This window comes from Callionymus lyra, chromosome 3 (assembly GCF_982586985.1).
Source record: "Callionymus lyra chromosome 3, fCalLyr1.hap1.1, whole genome shotgun sequence".
Classification (NCBI taxonomy): domain Eukaryota; kingdom Metazoa; phylum Chordata; class Actinopteri; order Syngnathiformes; family Callionymidae; genus Callionymus; species Callionymus lyra.
The window spans coordinates 19,990,901-20,013,957 of NC_141820.1; the positions used below are offsets into that span (position 1 = coordinate 19,990,901).

At 39.1% G+C, this 23,057-nt stretch overlaps 1 protein-coding gene across 3 annotated transcripts; it reads right to left on the minus strand.

The window, feature by feature from the left end:
• Positions 1–1,611: 1,611 nt before the first annotated feature.
• mical3b (microtubule associated monooxygenase, calponin and LIM domain containing 3b) lies at positions 1,612–21,108 on the minus strand. Of its 3 annotated transcripts, XM_087786892.1 has the most exons (33): positions 21,084–21,108; positions 19,988–20,297; positions 18,787–18,994; positions 18,616–18,726; positions 18,460–18,561; positions 18,245–18,400; positions 18,083–18,183; positions 17,753–18,010; positions 16,698–16,813; positions 16,506–16,632; positions 16,357–16,444; positions 16,137–16,284; positions 15,184–15,380; positions 15,011–15,111; positions 14,896–14,955; positions 14,718–14,828; positions 14,551–14,628; positions 12,649–12,732; positions 11,020–11,191; positions 9,077–9,177; positions 8,935–9,007; positions 8,624–8,792; positions 8,338–8,543; positions 6,740–7,201; positions 6,587–6,675; positions 6,462–6,530; positions 5,658–5,708; positions 4,842–5,084; positions 4,687–4,780; positions 4,562–4,612; positions 4,004–4,103; positions 3,867–3,940; positions 1,612–2,310 (listed from the first exon to the last, which is right to left on the minus strand). In XM_087786892.1, the coding sequence occupies exons 2-33, from the start codon at positions 20,240–20,242 to the stop codon at positions 2,126–2,128; spliced, it is 4,440 nt and encodes a 1,479-aa protein (XP_087643018.1). In that variant the 5' UTR covers positions 20,243–20,297; positions 21,084–21,108; the 3' UTR covers positions 1,612–2,125. The 3 variants fall into 3 exon arrangements, with proteins under 3 accessions (XP_087643018.1, XP_087643017.1, XP_087643016.1); XM_087786891.1 differs by lacking the exon at positions 5,658–5,708; XM_087786890.1 differs by lacking the exon at positions 5,658–5,708 and having other exon boundaries at positions 16,137–16,444.
• Between the last annotated feature and the right edge of the window lie 1,949 nt (positions 21,109–23,057).

Sequence of the window (23,057 nt, forward strand, 5' to 3'; positions counted from 1 at the left end):
ACTTGTAAATGTACTAACATCTTAACCTCAAATCTTTATGCAACTTCTTTACCGTTAACTTGACTCAATGTTATTGCAACAGCTTCACCAGCCTTGTGCTTTTAATTATAAAGTAACTGTTCACAAAATGCTGTAAAAATAGCGAAAGAATTTATAAGGTCTGTGTTCCCGTCTAACAGGAGACGACGGTCTAAACCTCGTAAGTGTAATGTGTACTTCTAACACCAGGGGGAGCTGCTCCAGCCTGATATTCAATAGTTAATCCTACTTGGAAATAATCATCATCTCTTCTGAGGCGAGTTGTTGTTGTTCCTGTTTACGTTGATAGTCGAAGCTTTTTTCCATCTAAAAAAAAAAAGTAACTAGAAAAATGCATTTCCAGAAGAAAATGCAGTGTGAATGCTGACCCTGCTGTGCTGTGGAAGTAGTAGTGGAATTACTATTAAAAATAGAAGTAGTAGAAAAGTAAAAGTAGTAGTGGAAGTAGTATTTAAAGTAGAATAAGTGGAATAAGTATTTAAAGTAGAAGAAGTGAAATTAGTAGTAAAACAGAAGTAGTAGAAAAATAAAAGTAGTAGTATAATTAGTAATAAAAGTAGAAGTAGTAGTAGTATTAGTTGTAGAATAAGTTGTGGAAGTAGTAGTGGAATTAGTAGTTAAAGTATAAGATGTAGAATTAGTAGTAAAAGTAGAAGTAGTAAAAAAGTAAAAGTACTAGTAGAAGTAGTGGTAGTATTAGCAGTAGGTAAAAGTGCAAGGAGTTGAAACATGAGTTGAAGATTTTCCCGATTGAAATGAATGGGCTAAAAAAAGAGGAATAAAAGAAAGAGTGGAAGAGATAAGTAAGCTAGAACATAGCCCGCATTTCGGAAAGAAGCTGAATTGATCAAAGTTTGAAAGGTTCAAATCGGATAAAATTTGTGGGAGGAGATGCGGAACAAAGTTTAGGTCAGAAGAAAACGGGATCTCAATTGCGTGAATGCATATCCATTAAGATGCCACTTGTTAATATTTGACCAACACTTACATTATTAGAAAGTATTATTCATGTATAGTGTTTATTTTTATTAATGAACATGATTAATATAATGGTCATTATATAAAAAGTTAAATTAGACCTTTCGTCATTTTAAGTCATTTATTTTTAAATATATAAAATAATATTTCCTTCCATGTTTAGTCAATGTATGTTGATCACGGGTAAACTGTAGTTAAATCAAATGGTATACAAATGAGTACTTTGATCTAATTCTACATCTGAGAGAAAATTAATTTGAATAGAAAAAAAACTGCGTGACCAAAAAGCTCTGAGCTATGTGAAGAAAAGGTTAATTGATGAAACAAACATTTATAGAATAAAAACAAACAAAAATAGTTGAGATCTGCTCTAAACACAAGAGTCTATTCATCGGCAAAATTAAATTAAATCATTTTTAAGAAGATCACATGTTTATTTGTTGTTTATTATTTGTTTAAACCTTTTTTTAATAGGTCTTAAATGAGTAGAGCTCAAATAAAAAAAGCATAGGAAATGTTTTTTATTTCTCTTGTGTAGTTTGTAAAAGTCCAGATGTGTTTTTTGATGAAACGAATAACTTGGATCGTCAACTAACAAAGTTACAAATAATCAAAAATGACTACTGCAGTATTTTAATGACAACATAATGAACATCAGCAGCAGTTAATGGCAGACAAAATAAGACATTTGGGTGGAAACTAATACCACTATAGACACTCTCTTATTACCATATATTGACCAGCCAAAGATCAAACAAGATCCATAAGTTAAACACGCTGTTATCAGACTTATTTCCATAACTGCAGAACAAAATCACATCCAATCCCATTGTTTTTTAATAATATATGAACATATAATATGACATTATAAATACATTTTTAGTGTTTTTAACACAAAACCAGTTAAAGGTAAAAGTTACATTTAATGTGTGTTTCAAGCTACAGTTAAGGCCTTTTTTGGTTCAGGTAGAATCAGTGACGAGATGTTTCAGGAGTTTACCTCAATGTCATTGGTGGTGAAAAAAAAGAAGAAGAAGTCCAGTCACAAATTCACCAACATCAGGTACGACTGGATCGACGAGGCGCCACAATTAAGTCCTTAACACTGTCAGGACCAGTTCAATCCTAGTCCTCGGGACACCATGACGGCCTCCAGGTCCTGGTCCTCCTGGCAGCTCTGCAGTCGTTGCTGTTCCAGAAGAGACACAAGAGCATTTCTTTGATCCACCACATCCAACATGTCCTCGAGGATCAGACGCTCCGCCATCAACTCTGCCTCTTTCTTCAGGTGATCTAAGAAAGATATATGGAAGAAAAATGAAACATAACACAAAGACACGGGCAAACATGTGAACCTTACTGTCTCTAAAAGAAGCTGAAATGATGGAAATGAACAATATCTAATTTTTATAAAATATGGTATAAACTAAATTTAAATATGACGTATTTGAATTTTCATTCAGCTTAAAAAACAAAAATCGAAAAATGGTAGTATGTAATACAAAGGTTAAAATTGTATTGAAATGAGCTGTCACATTAACTGTAGGCGGCAGTTAATACAAAACTCTGCAGAGAGAATTCTGACCTGCTCTGGTAGAAGAACTGACATTTCCCAGATCCTTAAAACTCTTCACTGGCAGCCAGTTTCTTTCAGGATCAATTTTTAAATTGTGGTTCTTACTTTCAGAACTATTTATGGTCAGACTCCTCCTTACATCACTGATCTGATCCAGCCTTACACCCCAGCTCGGGCTCTGAGGTCTGTGGATCAGAATCTACTGATGGTTCCTGAACACGGTTCAGGACCAGAGGAGAGAAATCCTTCCAGTCTGTTGCTCCTAAGCTTTGGAACGATCTTCCTCTCCCTCTGTGTTTGATGATCTACTGACTCCTTCAAGAAACATCTTAAGACATTTTTATTTTTGCTTTTCCTTAATTTTCTGGGACTTCTGTGTTTGTCTTATGTGATATATCTTTTATAGTAAATATTTTAACCGTGTATTGTTTTTGATTTTTAAAGTTTTGTGAGACTGGACTATAAAGGCGCTTTACAAATAACCTTTACTCACTTAGTTACTTATTTACTTAAACTAAAACCTTCAATGAGAGGTCAGTAGTATATTTGTTCATTTTCAAGCCATTTTGTCGCAAGGTTTGTTTCTATAATACATTGAGATCAGGCGGAGAAACAGACCAACCATTTGATGAATAAAGAATGTTTTTTTCTTCTAAGAAGCTTGAAATCTTATTAATTTTCCCCCCAAAAACTGACTGTGAACTAAGAAAGAATTAATTAATTTTTCCACTACTCAGAAAAAAGCATGTTTAAACTAAAACGTGTCCTGCTAAAACAAATGCTAATGTATTATTTAATATGAGAAAATATACATGCATAGGTTCCTTCAGACAGTAGTCGGCAGCAGCTTTCACTCAAGCTGTATTTCTCCCTAATGGAGACCAACAAATCCTTCAAAAGATTTGTGGCAAACAGATGTTTTTTTCCTAAACCCCATCAAAATGTTAAATTTCTTGAAATCATCATTAAAATACATCTTCTTTCAATTTTAATTCAGCAAGAGAAAACATGACAAAACCATTCCCTGGTCGGTGTGTCTAATTCTTTAGGAAATACTTTTTAAAAACCAAACAATTGATTGACAAGGATGCGGCTAATAGTGAGGGAGGACAAGAACATATTATCAAGACTTAAGTACTTAAGTAAGTAATGAAATGATAATGAGAAAGAGCATATAGCAGGAGGACTTCAAAGGTGAGACGATATAAAACTAAAATGTTTCTTTAAACAAGTGGTAAATATATGAACGTGTGTGACCCTGAGTTGGTCCTACCATCTATGGCCATCCTCTCCCGGAGCTCCTGCTGCAGACGACTCTGTTTGTCCTCCAGCTGCAGCTCACGTGCACTGTGGAGAGACCAGGACACGCTCACGTCCTTGCTTGACCTCATCCACTGACGACAAACTTACAAGATCATGAGCTCGGACTCGTATCGAACCAGAGCGTTCTTCTGCTGAACCAGCTGGAACCACTGCTGCATGAGGACGGGGCTCTCCAGCCTCCCCAGACCTGCAGGTGAGAAGAAGAAGTCGTCCCTAGTCAGTCAAATCAATCAATCAATCAATCAATAATAAAATGAAATAAATAAATAAAATGCATGTATAAATGACCAATAGCGAAAAAAAGTGTATATAAACGTAGCTCTGTGTATAACTTCCAACACGGCATTTCCTTTTTCTCACTCCCTCTCAGTGAACTCAGTGAGCAGCTTTACTCGTCCCTGCTTTCGATTTAATTCTCTAAATGAAATAAAGGTTGATAGTTCATAATGTGGCAATAAAGGGTGGAAGTTAATTGTGCCGCCTTTTGGTTTGTTCTTAAAAATAAAAGATGAATAGAATAATACTGCTACACTTTAAATAAAACTGAATCCAGGAACTTCAACCACCCAGCAGGTATTGAAAGTGTTATAAATCTACTTTGTTTCAATCAAGATAATGTTGGTGAGGGGTCGTGGGTCTGCTGACCTCCGAGGTGGACGTCCATATCCGAGACATCTGTGGTTTCTCCCCAGAAATCTGCCGGACAAAGTTAAATGAATGTTTTTTTGTGTCAGTGCTTCTCCTTATGAGTATTTGTCTGTGGCTAGTACCTGCTTCTCCTCTCATGGTCCTCTCCACCATGACCCCCCTCTCCTCCAGTTGTCTCTGCTTCTCCTCCACCTGCTGCAGCTTCCTCTGAATCATCTGAAACACAAGTAGAAGTCACGAACCAGATGTTCCGAGAGGCTTCCTGTGTGTGACTCACCTGAGCCTTGTGGAGTCTCTTCAGCTCCTCCTGCTTGGCTTGTCGTCGAGCAGCTCTCTGAACCCGTCGCGTGATCTTAGCGTCCAGGTGGTCGCCGGCGCTCTCGTGTCCCCTCTGGAAGATGGTCTCCACCACGCTCAGACTGGACGCCTCCTTTGGCTCCACCAGGACCCCCAACGTCACCGTGGAACAGGACGACAGCCTCTCTGCTTTCTGAGGCTCTGGTTTTATGACGGGGCGTCTCTGGATGAACACACATGGTTTTAGACTCGACAACACTATTGCTAATACTGTCATTTCCAGATCTTAAAATGCTACTTTTTGTGGATTATTTTTACAGCCTCCAGGAGGCGCTATAGCGGGAAGCTAAGAGCGAGACAGATAGTTGGTAAAGAGCAGAGGAAGACTTAAGTAACAAATGCTGGAATCCAACCACCGTGGCAGAGGACGTGCACCATGATGGAGATCATAAATAGAAACTGATGTTGGAGACGGCAGCGTAAATAATTGCTTCAATTCAATTCAAAAAGAGGACAAAAGCGTTCCGAAAAAAATAAATGCAGAAGACTTTAGCTTGGTATTGACTCTTTCGGTGGGTTGGTTGTCTTTTTATTGTTTATTTTTTTGATCTAATCGTTTTACTGCTGTGTTACGAACACAAATATAAATTATATACAAATAAATATTTCACAACTTCACTTGCAGCTAAAAGACTATATATTAATATACATTTTAGATGGTGCGACATATAATCAGGTGTTCTCTATAGTCCAGAAATGACGGTACAACTACCACTCTACAGCTACTGCCGTGTACCTTGATTGCATAGGCCCGTTTAAAAGCGAGGGCGTGAGGGACGTATGCCGGCTGAGAGACATAAAGACACATTTTCGTTTTGGCGATCAAAAACATGACATAACTAGAACAGAGATACATACTGGAAAAAGTACAATACAAACAACACAAATACGTACTTGGGCAACATTCAACACAAAATCACACCTTAAGGGAAACCTACTATTGTGGAGTAGAGTAATGGTTTAAAGAGTGGCTGAAACTTTCACTAAATGTAGAAGAAATCATATATTTTTTCTCTTAAAACAAACATGATTTCTCACCTTGACATCAGGGATCATTTCAGAGACATTGATTTTAAAACCAGATTAATATCATTAAATGTTTCCTTGATAAAGCTTTCTTAAGTAAATGATAAACGTGTAATTATAAATAACTACCTATTATGGATTTAGCTTGTCTAATAATCCAATAAAAACAAGTTTTTGTGTATCCAACGACGACAAACATGTATTATAGTCACAATGGGGGGGACATCGCAGGGTGTAGTACCGCACACTTCCGCTAGAGGCAGAGTTCACGATTGTACACAGATTGAGTGGAGGTAGGGTCACACACACAAACTAGTAAAAAAGTAAAAAAAATAGAATTATGATATAAAATACGTGAATTTCAAAAATATTCTACATAAAATTAAAATGAAAAAGAGGAAAAAAATAGTTGAAGATCTATCATTTTAATTTGAACTTAAATTAAAATAAACATTCAAGCATGATTAAAATGTCCCCAATTTTGGTTTGAGTCAACACACACACACACACACACCTCTTGTCGTGAGTCCTCTTTGACCGAGACGGACTGAAGTTCAGACGAGAGGTCGATGTCCACAGACAACTGAAACAAAATGAAATGAGTCAAATGTTCCAAACACAGCATCATAGAGTTCTCACGTAGTCTCTGGGGGTCATAGAGCATCTTTTCAAGACGGTGGACGAGGCCAGATCGGACTCTTCCATCGCAGAGATGCTTCTTGTTGTATCTGCAGGTCAGAAATGAGAGGATGACTCTAAAAAAAAAGAGGGATGGTTCAAGGTCCTCCTCACCCGTGGCTCTCACTGGGTTATTTCCTCTCGCTTCTTTAACAGCTTTGACTCGCTTTTTCTTCTTCTTTCTCTCCGACAACACACGCTTCCATATCAGCCTGGCCCCGCCCACTTCGCCGTCCAACTGCCGAAAAGTTGGAGGTTCGTGCAGACTTTTCGGCAGGAGGGCAGGGAGTAGAGCTCCGTCCCTTTTTCTGGCTTCACTTTTGTCTTCCACCCGAGCCAGCGCTGGACCGAGGCGTGGGGGCGCGAGTGACTCGACCTCTCGACACGCCTGGGAAGTGGTGGAGTCCGGCGTCGAGGCGAGGGAGGCCGTGGACGGGGTCTTGTAGTAAGGCAGGGTCTCGGGCGTGGAAATGCACGACGGGTGAGCGTCGGCGCACGTGGAGTCCGGCTCCATCAGGGAATCGTCGTCTTGTCCGGTCGTGGAAGAAACCATCGAACGGAAGGAATAGTGACATTCTAGGAGGGAGATGAAGAGAAAACTTCACATTAAATGATGGACAATAATCATTTAAAGACAAAGAGACTCTTGTAAGAGTCTGATGTCGGTGATGCCGCTTAAACCGACAGTGTCTTTGTAAAAGCCAGTGCATATTATGGCTGCAGGGGGGTTTATAAAACTGCAGGGTGATCATTTATTATATTTTAGATTTAGGATCACAGGGAGAAATACTTCATTAATCCCGGAAGGCTTTCGAGTTTATTTTTGGTTACTCAGTTCACAGTGTTCCAAGATGGTGTGTAAAGATAAAAGTCTAAAGTTACCAAAATATATATAAGTCAAAAGATCTTAATAAGATTAAATATACACAAGAAACACAGGAAAAATACACCAGTATATGATTCAATATCAAGATGTTAATGTCAATATTATGTCCATTAAGTAATTACACACGGGTTATTATTGCAAAATATTAAACATGTGTATTTCTTTATTTTTATTGATTTGAATACAGTGGTTTATTTATTTAAATAGAAATTAAAACATGAGGAAAAAAAATAAAATGAAAAAACAATAGTTTTAGATTTAAAAATTAAGGGGTAATAGTAAATGCAATTTTGAGGTAATTAAATAGTAGATTTATATTTTTATCTACATTGAAACATTATTGTCTGTTTATTGTGGAATATTTTTTTAATTCAAGTATATAATATCTTAAATGAAGTATACCCCAATAATATAATATGAAGTCATGACATAACTATGCTTTATATATTATATATTCCAAAAATGTTAAAACGTTCTCTTTGTCTAAAAGACATTTAAATACAATTAATGGAAAATGACAATGCAATTATATATGCAATTAAATTACTTTTCCTTTATTTTAAGTTTTCCCATCAAAATCTTCTTTTATTCTTCCCTTCTTTCTTTTGGCTTGATTTCCTCTTACAACGGTCACAGTATACAAAACATAGTTGTGGTGATTTTCAATTTAAAATGTTTACATTGTTGTTGAATGTAAAATATAACTTTTAAAATAATTTGTCTAGTTATTTCACATGTTAAAAAATCTTTCAACATGACGAGGCATAAACATCTATCACTCACACACACACAGCGAGTTAATTCCAAAATGTATAAAAGTACCGACCATCGCTGGAATCCAAGTCGCTGCTGCCGTCTTCGTCACCCTCCTCATCCTCCTCATCCTCTTCGTCCTCCTCCTCCTCCTCCTCCTTTCCTTCGCCTGCATCTTCCAGTCGTTGCAGCTGGAGCTGCAGAGCTTCTCTCCAGGCGGCTCTGCTCGTCTCATCCTGGTGTTGCCGGTTCTGCTCAATCTCCGCGTCCGACCCGGAGCTGAAGACAAACCGAGGCGTGAAGGAGACGCTGGACCACGACACGAGGAGATGTTTCTTTTTCTTGGGGGAATTTCATACCTGGACCTGGTGAGGAGTTTCTCGTCCAAGCTCAGGTTGACCCGGTTCAGAAGCTCCTCGGAAATCTCCTCCCCCTCCGTCTCCACCATTGTCGGGCTGCTTCGGTTCTCCAGCTCGATCCTCTCCGGCATGACCTCCAGCCTCCTCCCGCCCTCCATCACAGAAAGTACTGCAGACACACAAACACCAGCACACACCCACACAGGCAGACACAGAAACACACACACTCTAAAGCCCACATTGATCCCAGTTTAAGGGTCAGGTCTGCTTACAAGACCACGGGACTAGAAGAAGAAGTCGGGAGAGCTCACCTGAGGAACGTCGCGGTTCTCCTGAGATCTGAGTGTCGGCTGAGGAGCGAGAGTGAGCAGAACCGAGAGACACCTGAGAGGAAAAGAAATATCCAGCTATCACTTTTTTTTTTCTCCACCAGTAGAAGATCCACTCTCTTACGATGGAGGTGCGCTGGAGACCGATTCTTCCCGCAGAGTTGGATCTGTTGTTGGCGGCGGGAGGACTCGACACGTTGTCGTGCTGCAGACAGTAAAACCTTTCTGGGAAGACAAGAAGAAAAACCAAGAGTTTCAACCTTTAAGGCTTTTTCAAACGTGGCCGCCCTCTGAATCGCTGCACTCCGATTGGACGGAGCTATGCCTTGGACAATCCAATCTGAAGATGTATGTCGCGGTCATGTCGAACACCTCTGGGGTCCTGAAGCTCTGACAGACAGTCGCCTCTTTGTGGCGGCCCTGCACACGACAGCTGGCCGCATGAGCGAGAACATGACCTCCAGCCAACAATGTGGTCACATGCCAGCAGAGAGGTTTGCATTTATAAATCGATTTTTATGGGTCGTATTGCAACGTTAGTCCTGTGGTTTCTCCAGTAGAGGAGAGGGAACCAACAAGTTCTTTGAACCTGAAGAACTCTTCAATCTTCCAACCATAAAAATATTGATCTACTCTTCCATCTACCACCTTCTCACCCACCATTTATCCACCCACACATCCATCCATCCATCCACTTGCACATCCATCTTAATATTTATCTTTCCATCCATTTTTCAATGTAATAAATGTATCCATTAATCCATCCAGGTATCATCCATTTATCTGTTCAGCCAACGGTTCCTCTGACAATCTTAACATTTTCGATCTTCATTCGTTGATCCATTTTACAATTTATCTATCCATCCATTTATTCACCATCCCACCCATCATACTGTCTACTATCTATCTTTCCATCCATCTGTACAACTATCCATTCATTCATCCATCTATCTGTACATATAGCTAGTATCTATCAATCCAGCCATTTGTTAATCTATCAATTTGTCCATCTGTCCAGGCATAATTTATCCATCTAAATACCATTTATTTATTCATACCTCTATATACCCTTTATAATTTCATCCATCTATATACCATTTATCTTTTTATCCATCTATATACCATTTATTTATTCATCCATCTATATACCATTTATTTATTCATCCATCTATATACCATTTATTTATTCATCCATCTATATACCATTTATTTATTCATCCATCTATATAACACTTATCTATTCATCCATCTATATAACACTTATCTATTCATCCATTTATATAACACTTATCTATCCATCCATTTATAAAACACTTATCTATTCATCCATCTATATAACACTTATCTATTCATCCATTTATCTAACACTTATCTATCCATCCATTTATAAAACACTTATCTATCCATCCATTTATAAAACACTTATCTATTCATCCATCTATATAACACTTATCTATTCATCCATCTATATAACACTTATCTATTCATCCATCTATATACCATTTCTCTATTCATCCATTTATAAAACCATTTATCTATCCATTCATTCTAACATCCATGCAGCCACCCATCCATCTTACCATTTATAAATCGATCCTTCCGTCTATCCGCCCATCCATCCATGCATCCATCCATTTATCTGCCCATCTATCCATTTAACCCTTTATGATCCTTGCCAATCTATCTACATAACAATGTATCTGTCCATTTATCTATATAACTATGTATGCATTCATCCACAAATCCATCCATCCATCCATCCACCCACAGCAGCTTACATAAAGCATGAAAAACGGCTTAATGTATAGAGTGTTTCTCTATCATTTGAGTCAAACAACACAGAGGTTCAGGTGGCAGTGGAATTACTGTAGTGATCTTTAAACATGTTACAGTGTTTAGGAAACTCCTATTTGATGGATGTAGCCTAGATGTCTGATAGAGATGTATTTTTCAGATTGTTGCTATTATGTGTGATACAACAAGGCCACTTGGTCGTCAGGTGAGTGTAGGAGGAGACTTGAAGGGAGGAGACATGAAGGGAGAAGACATGAAGGGAGGTACCCTCACCTGTAGGAGCGTGGTAGCTGTAGGCAGCCAGTCTCAGCGTGCAACCACAGATGTCACACTGGAAGCAGCTACGGTGGAAGAAGTGGCCGTCAGCACTGAGACGTTCCATCACATACACGCGCTGATGGCAGAAAAAACACACAGTGCTGCCACCTCCGCCCGGAACTGCGCACTGTTGAGAGAAGAAAAACAGGAATTAATTTTTAATATATGGAGAAGAATTAAGTAGGGAGAAGTCCCGAACCGTTTCCCTTCCATCTCCAGCATGATCTCGATCACTGGTCTACTCTGTAAACATAGATGACTCTATCGACTTTCAGGAGATAAAACAAGAATCTACATCAACGTTCAGTCAAGTTTTCTTTATGTGGAATTTATTTATGGAATTAAAAGACCACGCTGTGCCTGATCTAAAGGCCTGCACAAAGGTCGTGATTCATGAGAGTTTGTTATTCAGCTTGAGGTTCATCATGTGTGGCACAAGGCCGTGATCAGCCCGAGGTTCATCACAATAGAAGTCTTGACATATATAAGTGCAGCCTCAGTGAACTCTCAGCAGCTGACAGGGACAATGACAAGGCTATCGCTCTGAATGCACCTGTTCGACAGGCAGAGGGTTTCTTTTTGATGACGACAACCATTTTTCATTTTGCAGGAGGATAACCCAAACACAGACAAGATTCACCTGCACCTGCGACCAGTACTATACACTCTGAACAATCAGTTTCTTAGTAAAAACGTTTGACAGAAGGTGAGACAGGGAGAGAGAGAGAGCATCTTTTGAGTTAGTAAGCAATTTTAATTGAGTTACTGTAAAAGTCTAGTCTGGCAGAGTTTTGTGACATTTTTTTATTTGTGTTTTGCTCAAAATCATGGCTCAGACCCTCAGTCTCAACAAACCGACAGGCCCTTGTCAACTCGTATATTTAACTGAATTATAAGTTCAGGAGTGGATTATTTATGTAAAATATAACAAAGTTCTAATTCATCATGTTTGCTTAATAATGTCATTAAATTGTAAAATAAAATTGTCAAGAAGTCACAGTACTATTGATAAATTGGCAGATAATAAACATTTAAATTAACAAAACAACTAACTTAACCCACAAAACTGTTTATTATTTTAGTAATTTAATGTTTATACAGGTATCTACTTCATTGTCCATGTATTATTTGTATTTTAGAAAAAAATGGTTTCATTATTTTACATACAATCATTTATTTTGCTTTTCTGAATTCACTTATCATTGTTAGAATTTTCAGATTTTATATTTTTTAGATAAAAAAGCCTGGCATATACAATTATTTATCTTTCTTAATTTTGAAGTTGAATTTAACGACCTACTTGATCTGTGTTTTTGTCCCCATTTGCTTTATTGAGCACAGACAAATATGTTGTTACTAGGCTTATTTTGTACTTTCTAAATGCCTTAAGCTTGATGCTGGAACATGTTTTTTAGCCCTCATATTTGAAATCAAGCAAGTCTTTGTGCCAGCGAGCTGCTATATTTCATTTTCTTCACGACAATGTTACTTGTGTTTTCCCATGTTTGTATTTATAGAAATCTAATGCAGCATCATGTGAACGAATCATGCCCTATAGAGTATGTATATGAGACAAAGTCTTACCTTTTCATCTCCTTCGATCGACTGACTTTTGACCTTCTCTTTGAAACGAAAACTCATTTGCTGCTGCTGCTGCGTCCGTTTTATCTGAGACACAAATAGACGTCAATTCAATTTGAAAGTGCTAAAGCATTTCAGACAGATCGTGGTAATAGTGTCTTAACAGAACATACATTAGGAGAAAAATATGAGATATAAGAAAAATGTAAATATCAGTTTTAAAACACAAGTTTTGTTGCCATCCATCACACTCAGGGTTAAAACTGTTCCTACCAGAATTAATTAATCCAAGAAGGACAAACGTTTTCCGATCTACATTTGAAAATAACATACCCAAAAATGGTGCCAAAAATGCAAGACTAAAGTACATCCAATGTTGATAAGATGATGCTTTCAAGGTTTTCGTGGATTATACCTCACAGAGAAGATATTATATCATATAGCTGGCTTTGCCATCTTAAAGTTGAAGAAACATTAAGGAGAGAGCAACCATAAGATGTGTGTGTAGGAATACACTGTGAGTTCCTCAAAAAACAGCTTACTGGAATTCAGAGTTCACGAGACCTGAATTACCTCTGTTCGGAGAAACCACGCTTGTGAAGTGTTAACCCTAACTCTAACTCTAACTCTAACTCTAACTCTAACTCTAACTCTAACTCTAACTCTAACTCTAGCCCTAACCCTTACCCTTACCCTTACCCTTACCCTTACCCTTACCCTAGCCATAGCCCTAGCCCTAGCCCAAGCCCTAGCCTTAGCCCTTCCCCTAACCCTAACCCTAACCCTAACCCTAATCCTCAATCCCATCTCAAACCACAGCAGAAAAGTTTTCACATTGTAAATCTTGTTCTGCTCGATGTTTCTGTCACTTCTGCCACTGATGCTCTTTGTGACTTGCTAGGACCTGTTTTTGTCTTCTCGTATATAGTGTTATTTTTGGAGTCCTTTCACTACACTTCTCTGTATCCAACACGCAAAATAAATTGCATTTCCTTGTTCTGATGAAGTAAAAGTCAGACAAGCCAACATGTCTATGCCACATCAAAATATAATAAAAAACGCAGTCGCTCCAATTGTCTAGAGAAATGTGTGTGTCAAGTATCTAAACATTTTATATCAACATCAACATGATTATATTTTGTACCATTATAGGTCATTATTTAGTGTTGCATTATTTTATTCAAATGTTTATTTTGTATTTATTCACCAATTCATTATTTTTACTATAATTTTTCATTTCAATACATTTAATCGTTCCACAATATGTATATTTTTTTCCAATATATGTTGTCAATGTATTTTACTTTGAATGTGTGAATGTATACATAAACAACGGTGTATTTGTATAGGGAGTGGGGATTCTCTTGTTGTTTTTTTTTTAATTTGGTTGCCTTTTGTGAAAATCAATAAAAAATATGTATATTAAAAAGGGCTGTATGGTCCCTGCTATACCTGGATCGGTGCTGGAAGACACTAACACCTGGGACTGAGGGCTAAGAAATACTTGTAAAAAAAAAAGGTAAAAATATAGTTTAAAAGAAGAAAAATACTTCCCTTGTGTGTGAGTACGGACCTTAAAGCTAATTTTACTACAGTGCTTGCATTTTGCTGTTGCTTTTGGTGTATTTTTGGCAAAAAAAAATTGACCGACTTTATATTGGTCTGACAACACATTCTTAAACGTGTGATTAATCATGTGAATTCAGTCTCTTTCGAAATAGTCATCAGTTTGTCTGCAGGGAATGTTTAGCCTTTAATATTCAGAAAGTTCTAAATATTCCGGGAAAAAATCCTCTAACTCAGCCTCTGGTTCTAAATCATCCACAGAGATCGGGAGGGTCAAAGTGTTGCAGAACTGCCTCTCTGTCGTGAAGGAAATGAATCATTTTAACCAGGATTGCTCACCGGTCTCCACTGCAAAGACTGGACCGGATCATCTGAAGGCGGAGAGTCGACGGGAACGCTGGTTGTCAGCGCCCCCTGCTGGGAAACACACGAGCATTTCATGTACTTAGATGTGGATTTATATCTCTTTATTATAAATCTAGTTATTCACTGATTAAAATCTTTACCGGGCGTCGTGACGCGACCACAGCTGAAGATGAGTTTTCCTCCAGTTTGGCTTGTATTTGGTTGGCCATGAGTCGCACCCGGGAGCTTCCAGCCCCCAATTCGGAACACACCTGAGCAACATCATCAAGTCAACATTCAAACTACAAAACTACAGCCTGTGATCGCTCACGATCGTACCTCCTGGTCCTTCTGGAGCAAACTGGTTTTCCCTTTTTTACCAAAAGCTTCTCTAGTCTCCTGTTGTTCAAACAGACATTTTAATGTTGATTAAATAAAGATGAGCACCACCGACCTTTTGGTTTCGTTTACGGGACAGGTTGTGTCCGAGTCTGCTGAGAAGAAAGGCTGGGACGACGAGCGCCGATCGGACGTCAGAGCTCTTCGTCAAACAACCTTCAGCGCAACAGTGTTAAAACTTGTGTGAATATCTTCAGAACAAGAACTTGTGGAAGTGGATCCACTCACCTGCGGCGGGCGGAGCGTCTTTGAGCAGCTGGTAGAACTGGCTCAGGTACATCACCATGGATAAGGAGTCCAGCTCTGCGGCACACATCAACTCTTCCACGGTCATCAGAGGAGAAATGCCAAACTCTCGCTCGGAAACTTCAAATGCAAAACAGATGTTTTCTTCCTGCGCCGACTGGTCCAGACACTCAAAGTCACTGTTGATACAATAAAACAAAACACAAACAAATGAAGTATTTTATCAATACTGGTATGCACATTTTTACTCCCTCTATCATCAGAAGTGTCACCTCTAACTCTGTTGGTCACTAGTACTGTATTTAAAATAACATGAATAATGAAAGTGTGATGATGAATTTGAACTAGGACAGGTTTTGGGTGTGAATATCAAACAACTCTCTCCCATGAGGCATCGGACTGAATCAGCCAACTCATTATCCAACTATTTTTCTTACTTTATAAAGACCTTTGGCTTCAACACAACTTTTGTTCGTCTCAGTCCCTCTCAGTGAACTCACTGATGAAGCTACATTCATTAAGGGACAATCCGCTTTCATCTCTGGATTCCTGCTTTCACATTTTATCTTTCATCCATCCATTCTCTGCCGCTTATTCCCTTATGGGGATCGCAGTGGGGCCGGAGACTATCCAAGTTTCCTCGAGCAAGAGGCGGGGGACACCCTGGACAGGACGCCAGACTGTCACAGGACACACAAACACATACAACCAATACACACACACTTATACCTACAGACAATTTCCCTAAGTTTCTAAACAACCACTGTAAGTTTTGGACCATGGGAGCACTTATCATTAGTTCTACTTCAACATACTTCTTGACATGTGTGCTACTTTAAAACAGGGACATCAAATCCTGTCAGTGGCTACAGGATCAGAGATAATAAGGGGAAAACATTAAAAAAGAAAATACTGTTCAAAATGTCCGTCCTTACACGAGGTCCGGTCTATAGCGGTGGATCAGGGCACAGAGGGCCAGTCCACTCTTCCACGACGTCGTCAGATCCTTCACAGAAACACCTTGATAACCGCGAGTCTGCTCCTGACACCACACCAGCAGCTTGTTGGACTCGGAAAAGGAATCTGCCGAAATAGACAGACAAGATTTACGATACAAACTGAGGGATACGAACGGCGGGAGCTGGAAAACCCAACCTTGTCTAAAGAACCGAGGCGATGATAGACGCGCGAGTTCATCTGCGTTGCTGCCTGTTCCTTGTCCTGTGTCGAACAAGTGTCGCACCTGAAGAAATCAATCATTTAGTGACACTTTTCTACACCAACGTCAACCAGATCGTGTTCACCTGCTCAGGTGTGATGATGAGGGGCTGAATGTTCAAGTATCTGGTGGTTGGATCCAGAGAATATAATGCGATATTCTTTTGCATGTTCTCTGGAGTTGTCTGGCCCAGGAGTCGGTAGATACTCTCCCTGGGGACGAGATGCTGAGTGTGAGACTGTTGACGACGGTGAAGAATCATGTAGCGGTCCAGTACCGTTCAGCCAGGATGTCCAAAGGTGAGTCTCCGAGCGACCATCGCCGAATCATCCAGGACGAGTCAAGGCCGGCTAAAAATCCACGAGCTATACCAGTGCCCATGGGCCAGAACGGCTGTGGAGGACAAATAGTTAATACATAATAATATCAATAATAATTTAACAACATCATATTTTTTCTTTCTTAATCAAGTCCTAAAATGTTCTCAATTCAGTCATTAATCCTTATTAATATCATGTTTTAATTGGGACCCACACGTGTTCAATTTGAGAAATATATTTAAAAATATTCAATGTTTATCTGTCATGAAGATTTAAACTTTAACTCAATCAAAATACAATTAAACATTAATCTATAGAATATTCCGCACCCTTATTTTGTCTCAAAATAATCCATCATTTAATAATAATTGTATTAATTCATGGATTTATGTAATGGAAAAAATTGTCTTTATTAGGTGATTTCCATTGACTTCACTTGATGGTTGGGGAAGAAAATGTATACTCTTTAGTCAATATTACCACTGGGAGGTCCTACATAAAATACAATAAAAAATTCAACCAGAAGGATAAGACGAATGACGATGCAAACCAGGATTATTAGCAGAACGTGAATCAATGCAAATATAGTTTATCAGTGTGAAGAATTCTACAAACATGCAGAATCATCACTGTTGATGATTATTTTCAAACTAAGATAAAATAATAAATAATAATAAATAAAATATAAAAAAGATTAGAAAATGATAAACACAGCAGAATGGATGGGAGGGTGGCGCCCCAGCGCCCTCTATAGGCCAGCCACCACTGCCTTAAAACTATACTTCAGCATTAACCAAGTATAGATATATCTTCAATAAAATCAGAATTTTTATTGACCCCCAGGTTTTTTAACAAACCCATTACACTTTTGATTACTGTCCTACAGATAGCATCACTCAAACCCTTGCAGGAGCCGAGGTCACAAGTGGACAAATAAGTTTGCTCTTTTCCGTACATACATATTTCTCTGGTGTACAGTACGCCCCCCCCACCTGACCACACTGTTGCTCACCTCCAGCAGACTGTCTCCCACCAGTGTGACGAGCAGTTGGTGTCCATTCCGCTGCAAGACCATGGCGGCGTTCTCGGACGCGTACATGCAGGTGAAATCAAACATGGCGACGTCAGGTTGTCCGTAGTGGTTAATGGCGAAGTCCAGACACGGAAGCTGGTGATTGGTGGAAAAGTCTGCGGCTTTGCGGGCGTAAACCTGCAATGCCTTCTGGTCCACGTTGTTCAGGGAGAGCAGCTGCTCGGTGTCGGCGAAGTCCTGAAGGAAAGATATTTAGTGAAGGATGTTTAACTTCAAGATGACGATGAGAGACAACACGAAAAGACGTACCTGTAGAATCACACCTTTGTCCAACAAACTGTGTTTCTTCGCTGTCATCACAAAGTAGTGCGTGTCGTCTTTGTAGTACACAATGTTCTCCAGGTCGATTCCTAGAGGACAACCATTAGACACGTCAGGAAAGCGTCGCAGAATTCGAGATGGAAGACAAACCGGTTTCCTGCCGCAGATCCTGGAAGAACCTCTGGTTGAAGATGAAGGCCACGCCGCTGATTTCCTCCACTTTGGCCTCGGCGGTGCTGTTCCGGTTCTTGAAGTTGGCGGTGATGGCGATGGCAAGCTTCCCACGGAACTCCTTACGTCGAAACCCTGGACGGGGATCACTTTCATGAGTCCGTGGTGGTTCCACCTCAGACCCGTTGGCTCACCTGGGAGGGTGTTCCTCCGTCCATCCGCTCCGATGATGGCGTTGAACTCCAGCTGATTCAGAAGGTGGGACTTCGGGATGACCTTCATCTTCCAGCCCACCTCTATGAGTCAAGGAATTAGCTTAAGGAGTTGTCTCTGATGGAGCTGAATCCCACCTGGTTGGTCTTGAGGTGGTTCCACCAGCTGCTTGAATTCCACATTGACATGAACCTCCACGCCCAGGAGCAGCACCACCTTCAGCAGGACCAGCTGCAGCTGACGTATACCTATGAGTACGGATCACCAGTTAGGTCCATCTCTGCGACAAACCAACGTCTTTGACTCACTGATGTGGTCGATGGACCCGGCGCAGAACTTTCCGTAAAACTTTTTGGCTCCGAGGCCGCGAAGGTCGTGGATGGTGAAAGGCCACAGGTGCAGCACGTTGTTCCTGGAGAACGAGTCTCTCTTCTCCAGCAGAACGACTCGTGCTCCGAGGAAACTCAGCTCCACTGCTGTCCGGAGGCCGCAAGGCCCGGCTCCGATGACTACACACTGAACAACAAGAACTGTTACCACTCAAAAATACACCGGATGGACGCTCTTCATAGAAAGAACTATTACATCTCCTGCAGTGGAGATGCGATTTCGAAAGAGTTATGAAAGTACAAATATCTAACAGATAAAATGCAATTGTATTTTTTTCTTTCCAAATCTTGCTTTTATTTTGTAATAAACTAGAATGGAAACCCACTATCTTACGTAATACACATATAATACACACATGTATCCATTGTAATTTCTCTACTGTCTGAAACAAGTCTGTCACGCAAAATAACTCTTCAAATAACATTTATCGGCACCCGTGAAACAGGAAATAGTCATATCGTCTCATCTTCTTTGTTTAACAAAGACTTCATCTCAGTACTTAGTAAGATTTCCCATATTTCATTGGATTCCCACTCCTGGGTTACATGGTAATCTCTGTTGGAATAGAAGAGAATCGTAGAGGTTTTTATATGATACAAGTGATGGTTGTTTTAATACGAACCAGGGCTTGAACTGTGCCAGAATAATGCCTTTAGAATTGAAAACATGCAGTTTTACTATTTTGTTTTAACTAAATTGAAGTACATTTTAAACTATTTCAATTGTACGGACCATTCTTTCAGTATTATTTTGGGATGGGAAGAGAAATGCGGGCCAAGCCCGGTGAGTAGTGAACCACTGTTGAACCAAATGTCTTTATCTTTCCAAATTTAAAATGAAGATTTTTACTTAGAAAATTGAACCTAATCCTAAACTAAATAAATAAACTATGTTTTGCTTTAGGTCTGGGTATAAAGGTTTACATATGTAAGAACTGGATCAATAATAAAGAAGATCATCAATGCCAGTCTCTTTGGAGCTCACATTATAAAAAACATTTCATAATTAATACTCTCTGTATTTTAAACTCATATGGGTCACACAAAATGATTTGATCTGCTGGTATTGAGTTTGACACCCATGCTCTTAAATGAGAAAAGCAATCGTCGACAAACGTACTGTCGTGTTGCTGCACGCCCGATTCTGCTGATATTCTGGCCGGGCGGCTCGTCGATCCAGTTTGGCCCACAAAGCATTGGCTTTCCAGTAGTTGAAGCGACGCTTGATCCGGCGATACAGCAGCCGCTCGGGCGACCTCAGGTCCAGCTGCAGGTGTTCACCGAGCTGGCTGAAGGAACGCAGCACCGCCCTGCAGGTGGAGGCCGCGACGAACTCGTCGAATAGCTCCTGGGCTCGGAATTCTGGGTCTCCCATGACAACCCCATGGGAAGTGTGATGAAGACCAGCTCACCTGACTTGAAGCGGTTTTCTGTGAAGAATACATGTAAGTTCAATTTAACTTCATTTAAAATCTAGTGTTTTCTCGTCATTCAAAGACGAACTACAGAGGAGTGTTTGTAAGAGTGACATCCTGTCATGAGCAGAAACAAAAGGGCTCACATAGAAGTGGACTGTCGGTACCAGCCACCAACAATGCAACCTCTGATGAGCAGAGAAGGTAAACAAAAAAACATGCGGGATCAGACCTGAGACATTTTATATCTGTATTAATGCCACCATCATGAATTCAGAGTTAAATTGAAAATGTAATTTAAATTAATAAAATTATTATCATCATCAATATGATGACATATAACTAACAGCAGCTGAAAAATAATGCTCTTAATACTTTCAAATATGTGAATTTGTTTCTGTCATAAATGTTACATTTGAGAGGTTAAATTTAAGTACATTTGTCCAAGATCATTTTCAGCAAAACGTACTGTTATAAAATTAAACTTCTCGTGTCACCACGATATACTTATTATCTATTGACATTCTTTAAATACAGCATAAATCACAATTTTATTTTAAAATAAATACATTTCTGAAGCATGTAGCAACATCACATTCATCTTTAAAGGAACAGCAACAGCTGTGCAACACTAAGTAGAATTTGTGTTGTTGTTGTTGTCGTACTCTGAAAGCTCAGCTGTGCACACTATGACAGACAAACTTTGCAAATAAAAAAGAGAGAACCCCTGACACATGAGAGACACTTAAACACAACACACGTCTACATCAAGATCTTGTATCACACACAGGTTTCACTCACGTATCAAAAGTCCTGCTCGTCCTCTGAACATCCACTGTAATTATACACACATCTTGAGGTCAGGGGGAGGAGCCTGTGGTCAGACGGTAATCTGTGTCTGCACTAACAAGATTAACGAGAGCAGATCATCAGATCTTCGACACGTGTGGCAGCGCTATCTGGTGGACATTTGCGGTACATACATTATTTTATTAATGTGATTTTTATTAATTAGTATATTTAGAATTGTTTTCCAAATTATATATTCAACCAGCTTTTTGTTTATTTGGGGTGTTAGAGCAAATGCTCTTCCACACCCTGAGATGTGGGGTGTCAACTTGCCAAGGAGAAGTTGAGCCAGATTTGATGGCACATATAAACCTGTGGGTCTAATGTTTTTGGAAAGTCAAAATGGAAGTATGAACATAAATTAAAAAAAATGTAGATGTCTCTGGATCTGTCAAAAGGAACTGTCACCTGAAACATAGTTGCTACTTGCTAGCCTTCTGATCTAAACCATATTATAGCACAACAGTTTTTTAACTATGTTGTAGCACAACAGTTTCTAAACCATGATGTAGTACAACAGTTTCTAAACCATGTTGTAGCGCAACAGTTTCTAAACCATGTTGTAGCGCAACAGTTTTCTAAACCATGTTGTAGTGCAACAGTTTCTAAACCATGTTGTAGCACAACAGTTTCTAAATCATGTTCTAGCACAACAGTTTCTTAACCATGTTGTAGCACAACAGTTTCTAAACCATGTTGTAGCACAACAGTTTCTAAACCAATATGTAGCACAACCGTTTAAAAACCATGATGTAGCACATCAGTTTCCAAACCATGTTGTAGAACAACAGTTTCTAAACCAATATGTAGCACAACCGTTTATAAACCATGATGTAGCACATCAGTTTCTAAACCATGTTGTAGAACAACAGTTTCTAAACCAATATGTAGCACAACCGTTTATAAACCATGATGTAGCACATCAGTTTCTAAACCATGTTGTAGAACAACAGTTTCTAAACCAATATGTAGCACAACCGTTTATAAACCATGATGTAGCACAACAGTTTCTAAACCATGTTGTAGCACAACAGTTTCTAAACCAATATGTAGCACAACCGTTTATAAACCATGATGTAGCACATCAGTTTCTAAACCATGTTGTAGCACAACAGTTTCTAAACCATGTTGTAGCACAACAGTTTCTAAAACAATGATGTAGCACAACCATTTCTAAACCAGGTTGTAGCACAACAGTTTATAAACCAGGTTGTAGCACAACAGTTTCTAAACTATGTTGAAGCACAACCATATAAACCATATTGTAGAACAAAAGTGTATAAACCATTTTGTGCCACAACTGTTAAACCATGTTGTAGCGCAACATTTTATAAACCTTGATGCAGCACAACCGTGGCTAAACCATATTATTGCACAATAGTTTCTGAACCATATTGATGCACAACAGTATATAAACCCATGATTTAGTACAACAGTTTCTAAACCATATTGTTGCACAACAGTATATAAACCATGATGTAGCACAACCGTTTCTAAACCATTTTGTTGTGCAACAGTTTCTAAACCATGTTGTAGGAAATAAAACCTCTGCATTAGCTTTTAGACTTTTTTATTTGTTCAGGCTTTTCCTTGATTCTCTGAGACTCCTGTGTCGTTCTCGGTGTTATCTTGACCTTTAAAGTATATACTTTATTGAATATTGTTTTGATTGTTTAAGCGCTTTGTGACCCTGGTCTGGAAAAGCGCTATACAAATAAAAATGACTTACTTACTTACTTACTTACATTACATTACTTACTTACTTACTTACTTACTTGCTTACTTACTTACTTACTTACTTACATTACATTACATTACTTACTTACTTACTTACTTGCTTACTTACTTACTTACTTACTTACGTTACATTACTTACTTACTTACTTACTTACTTGCTTACTTACTTACTTACTTACTTACATTACA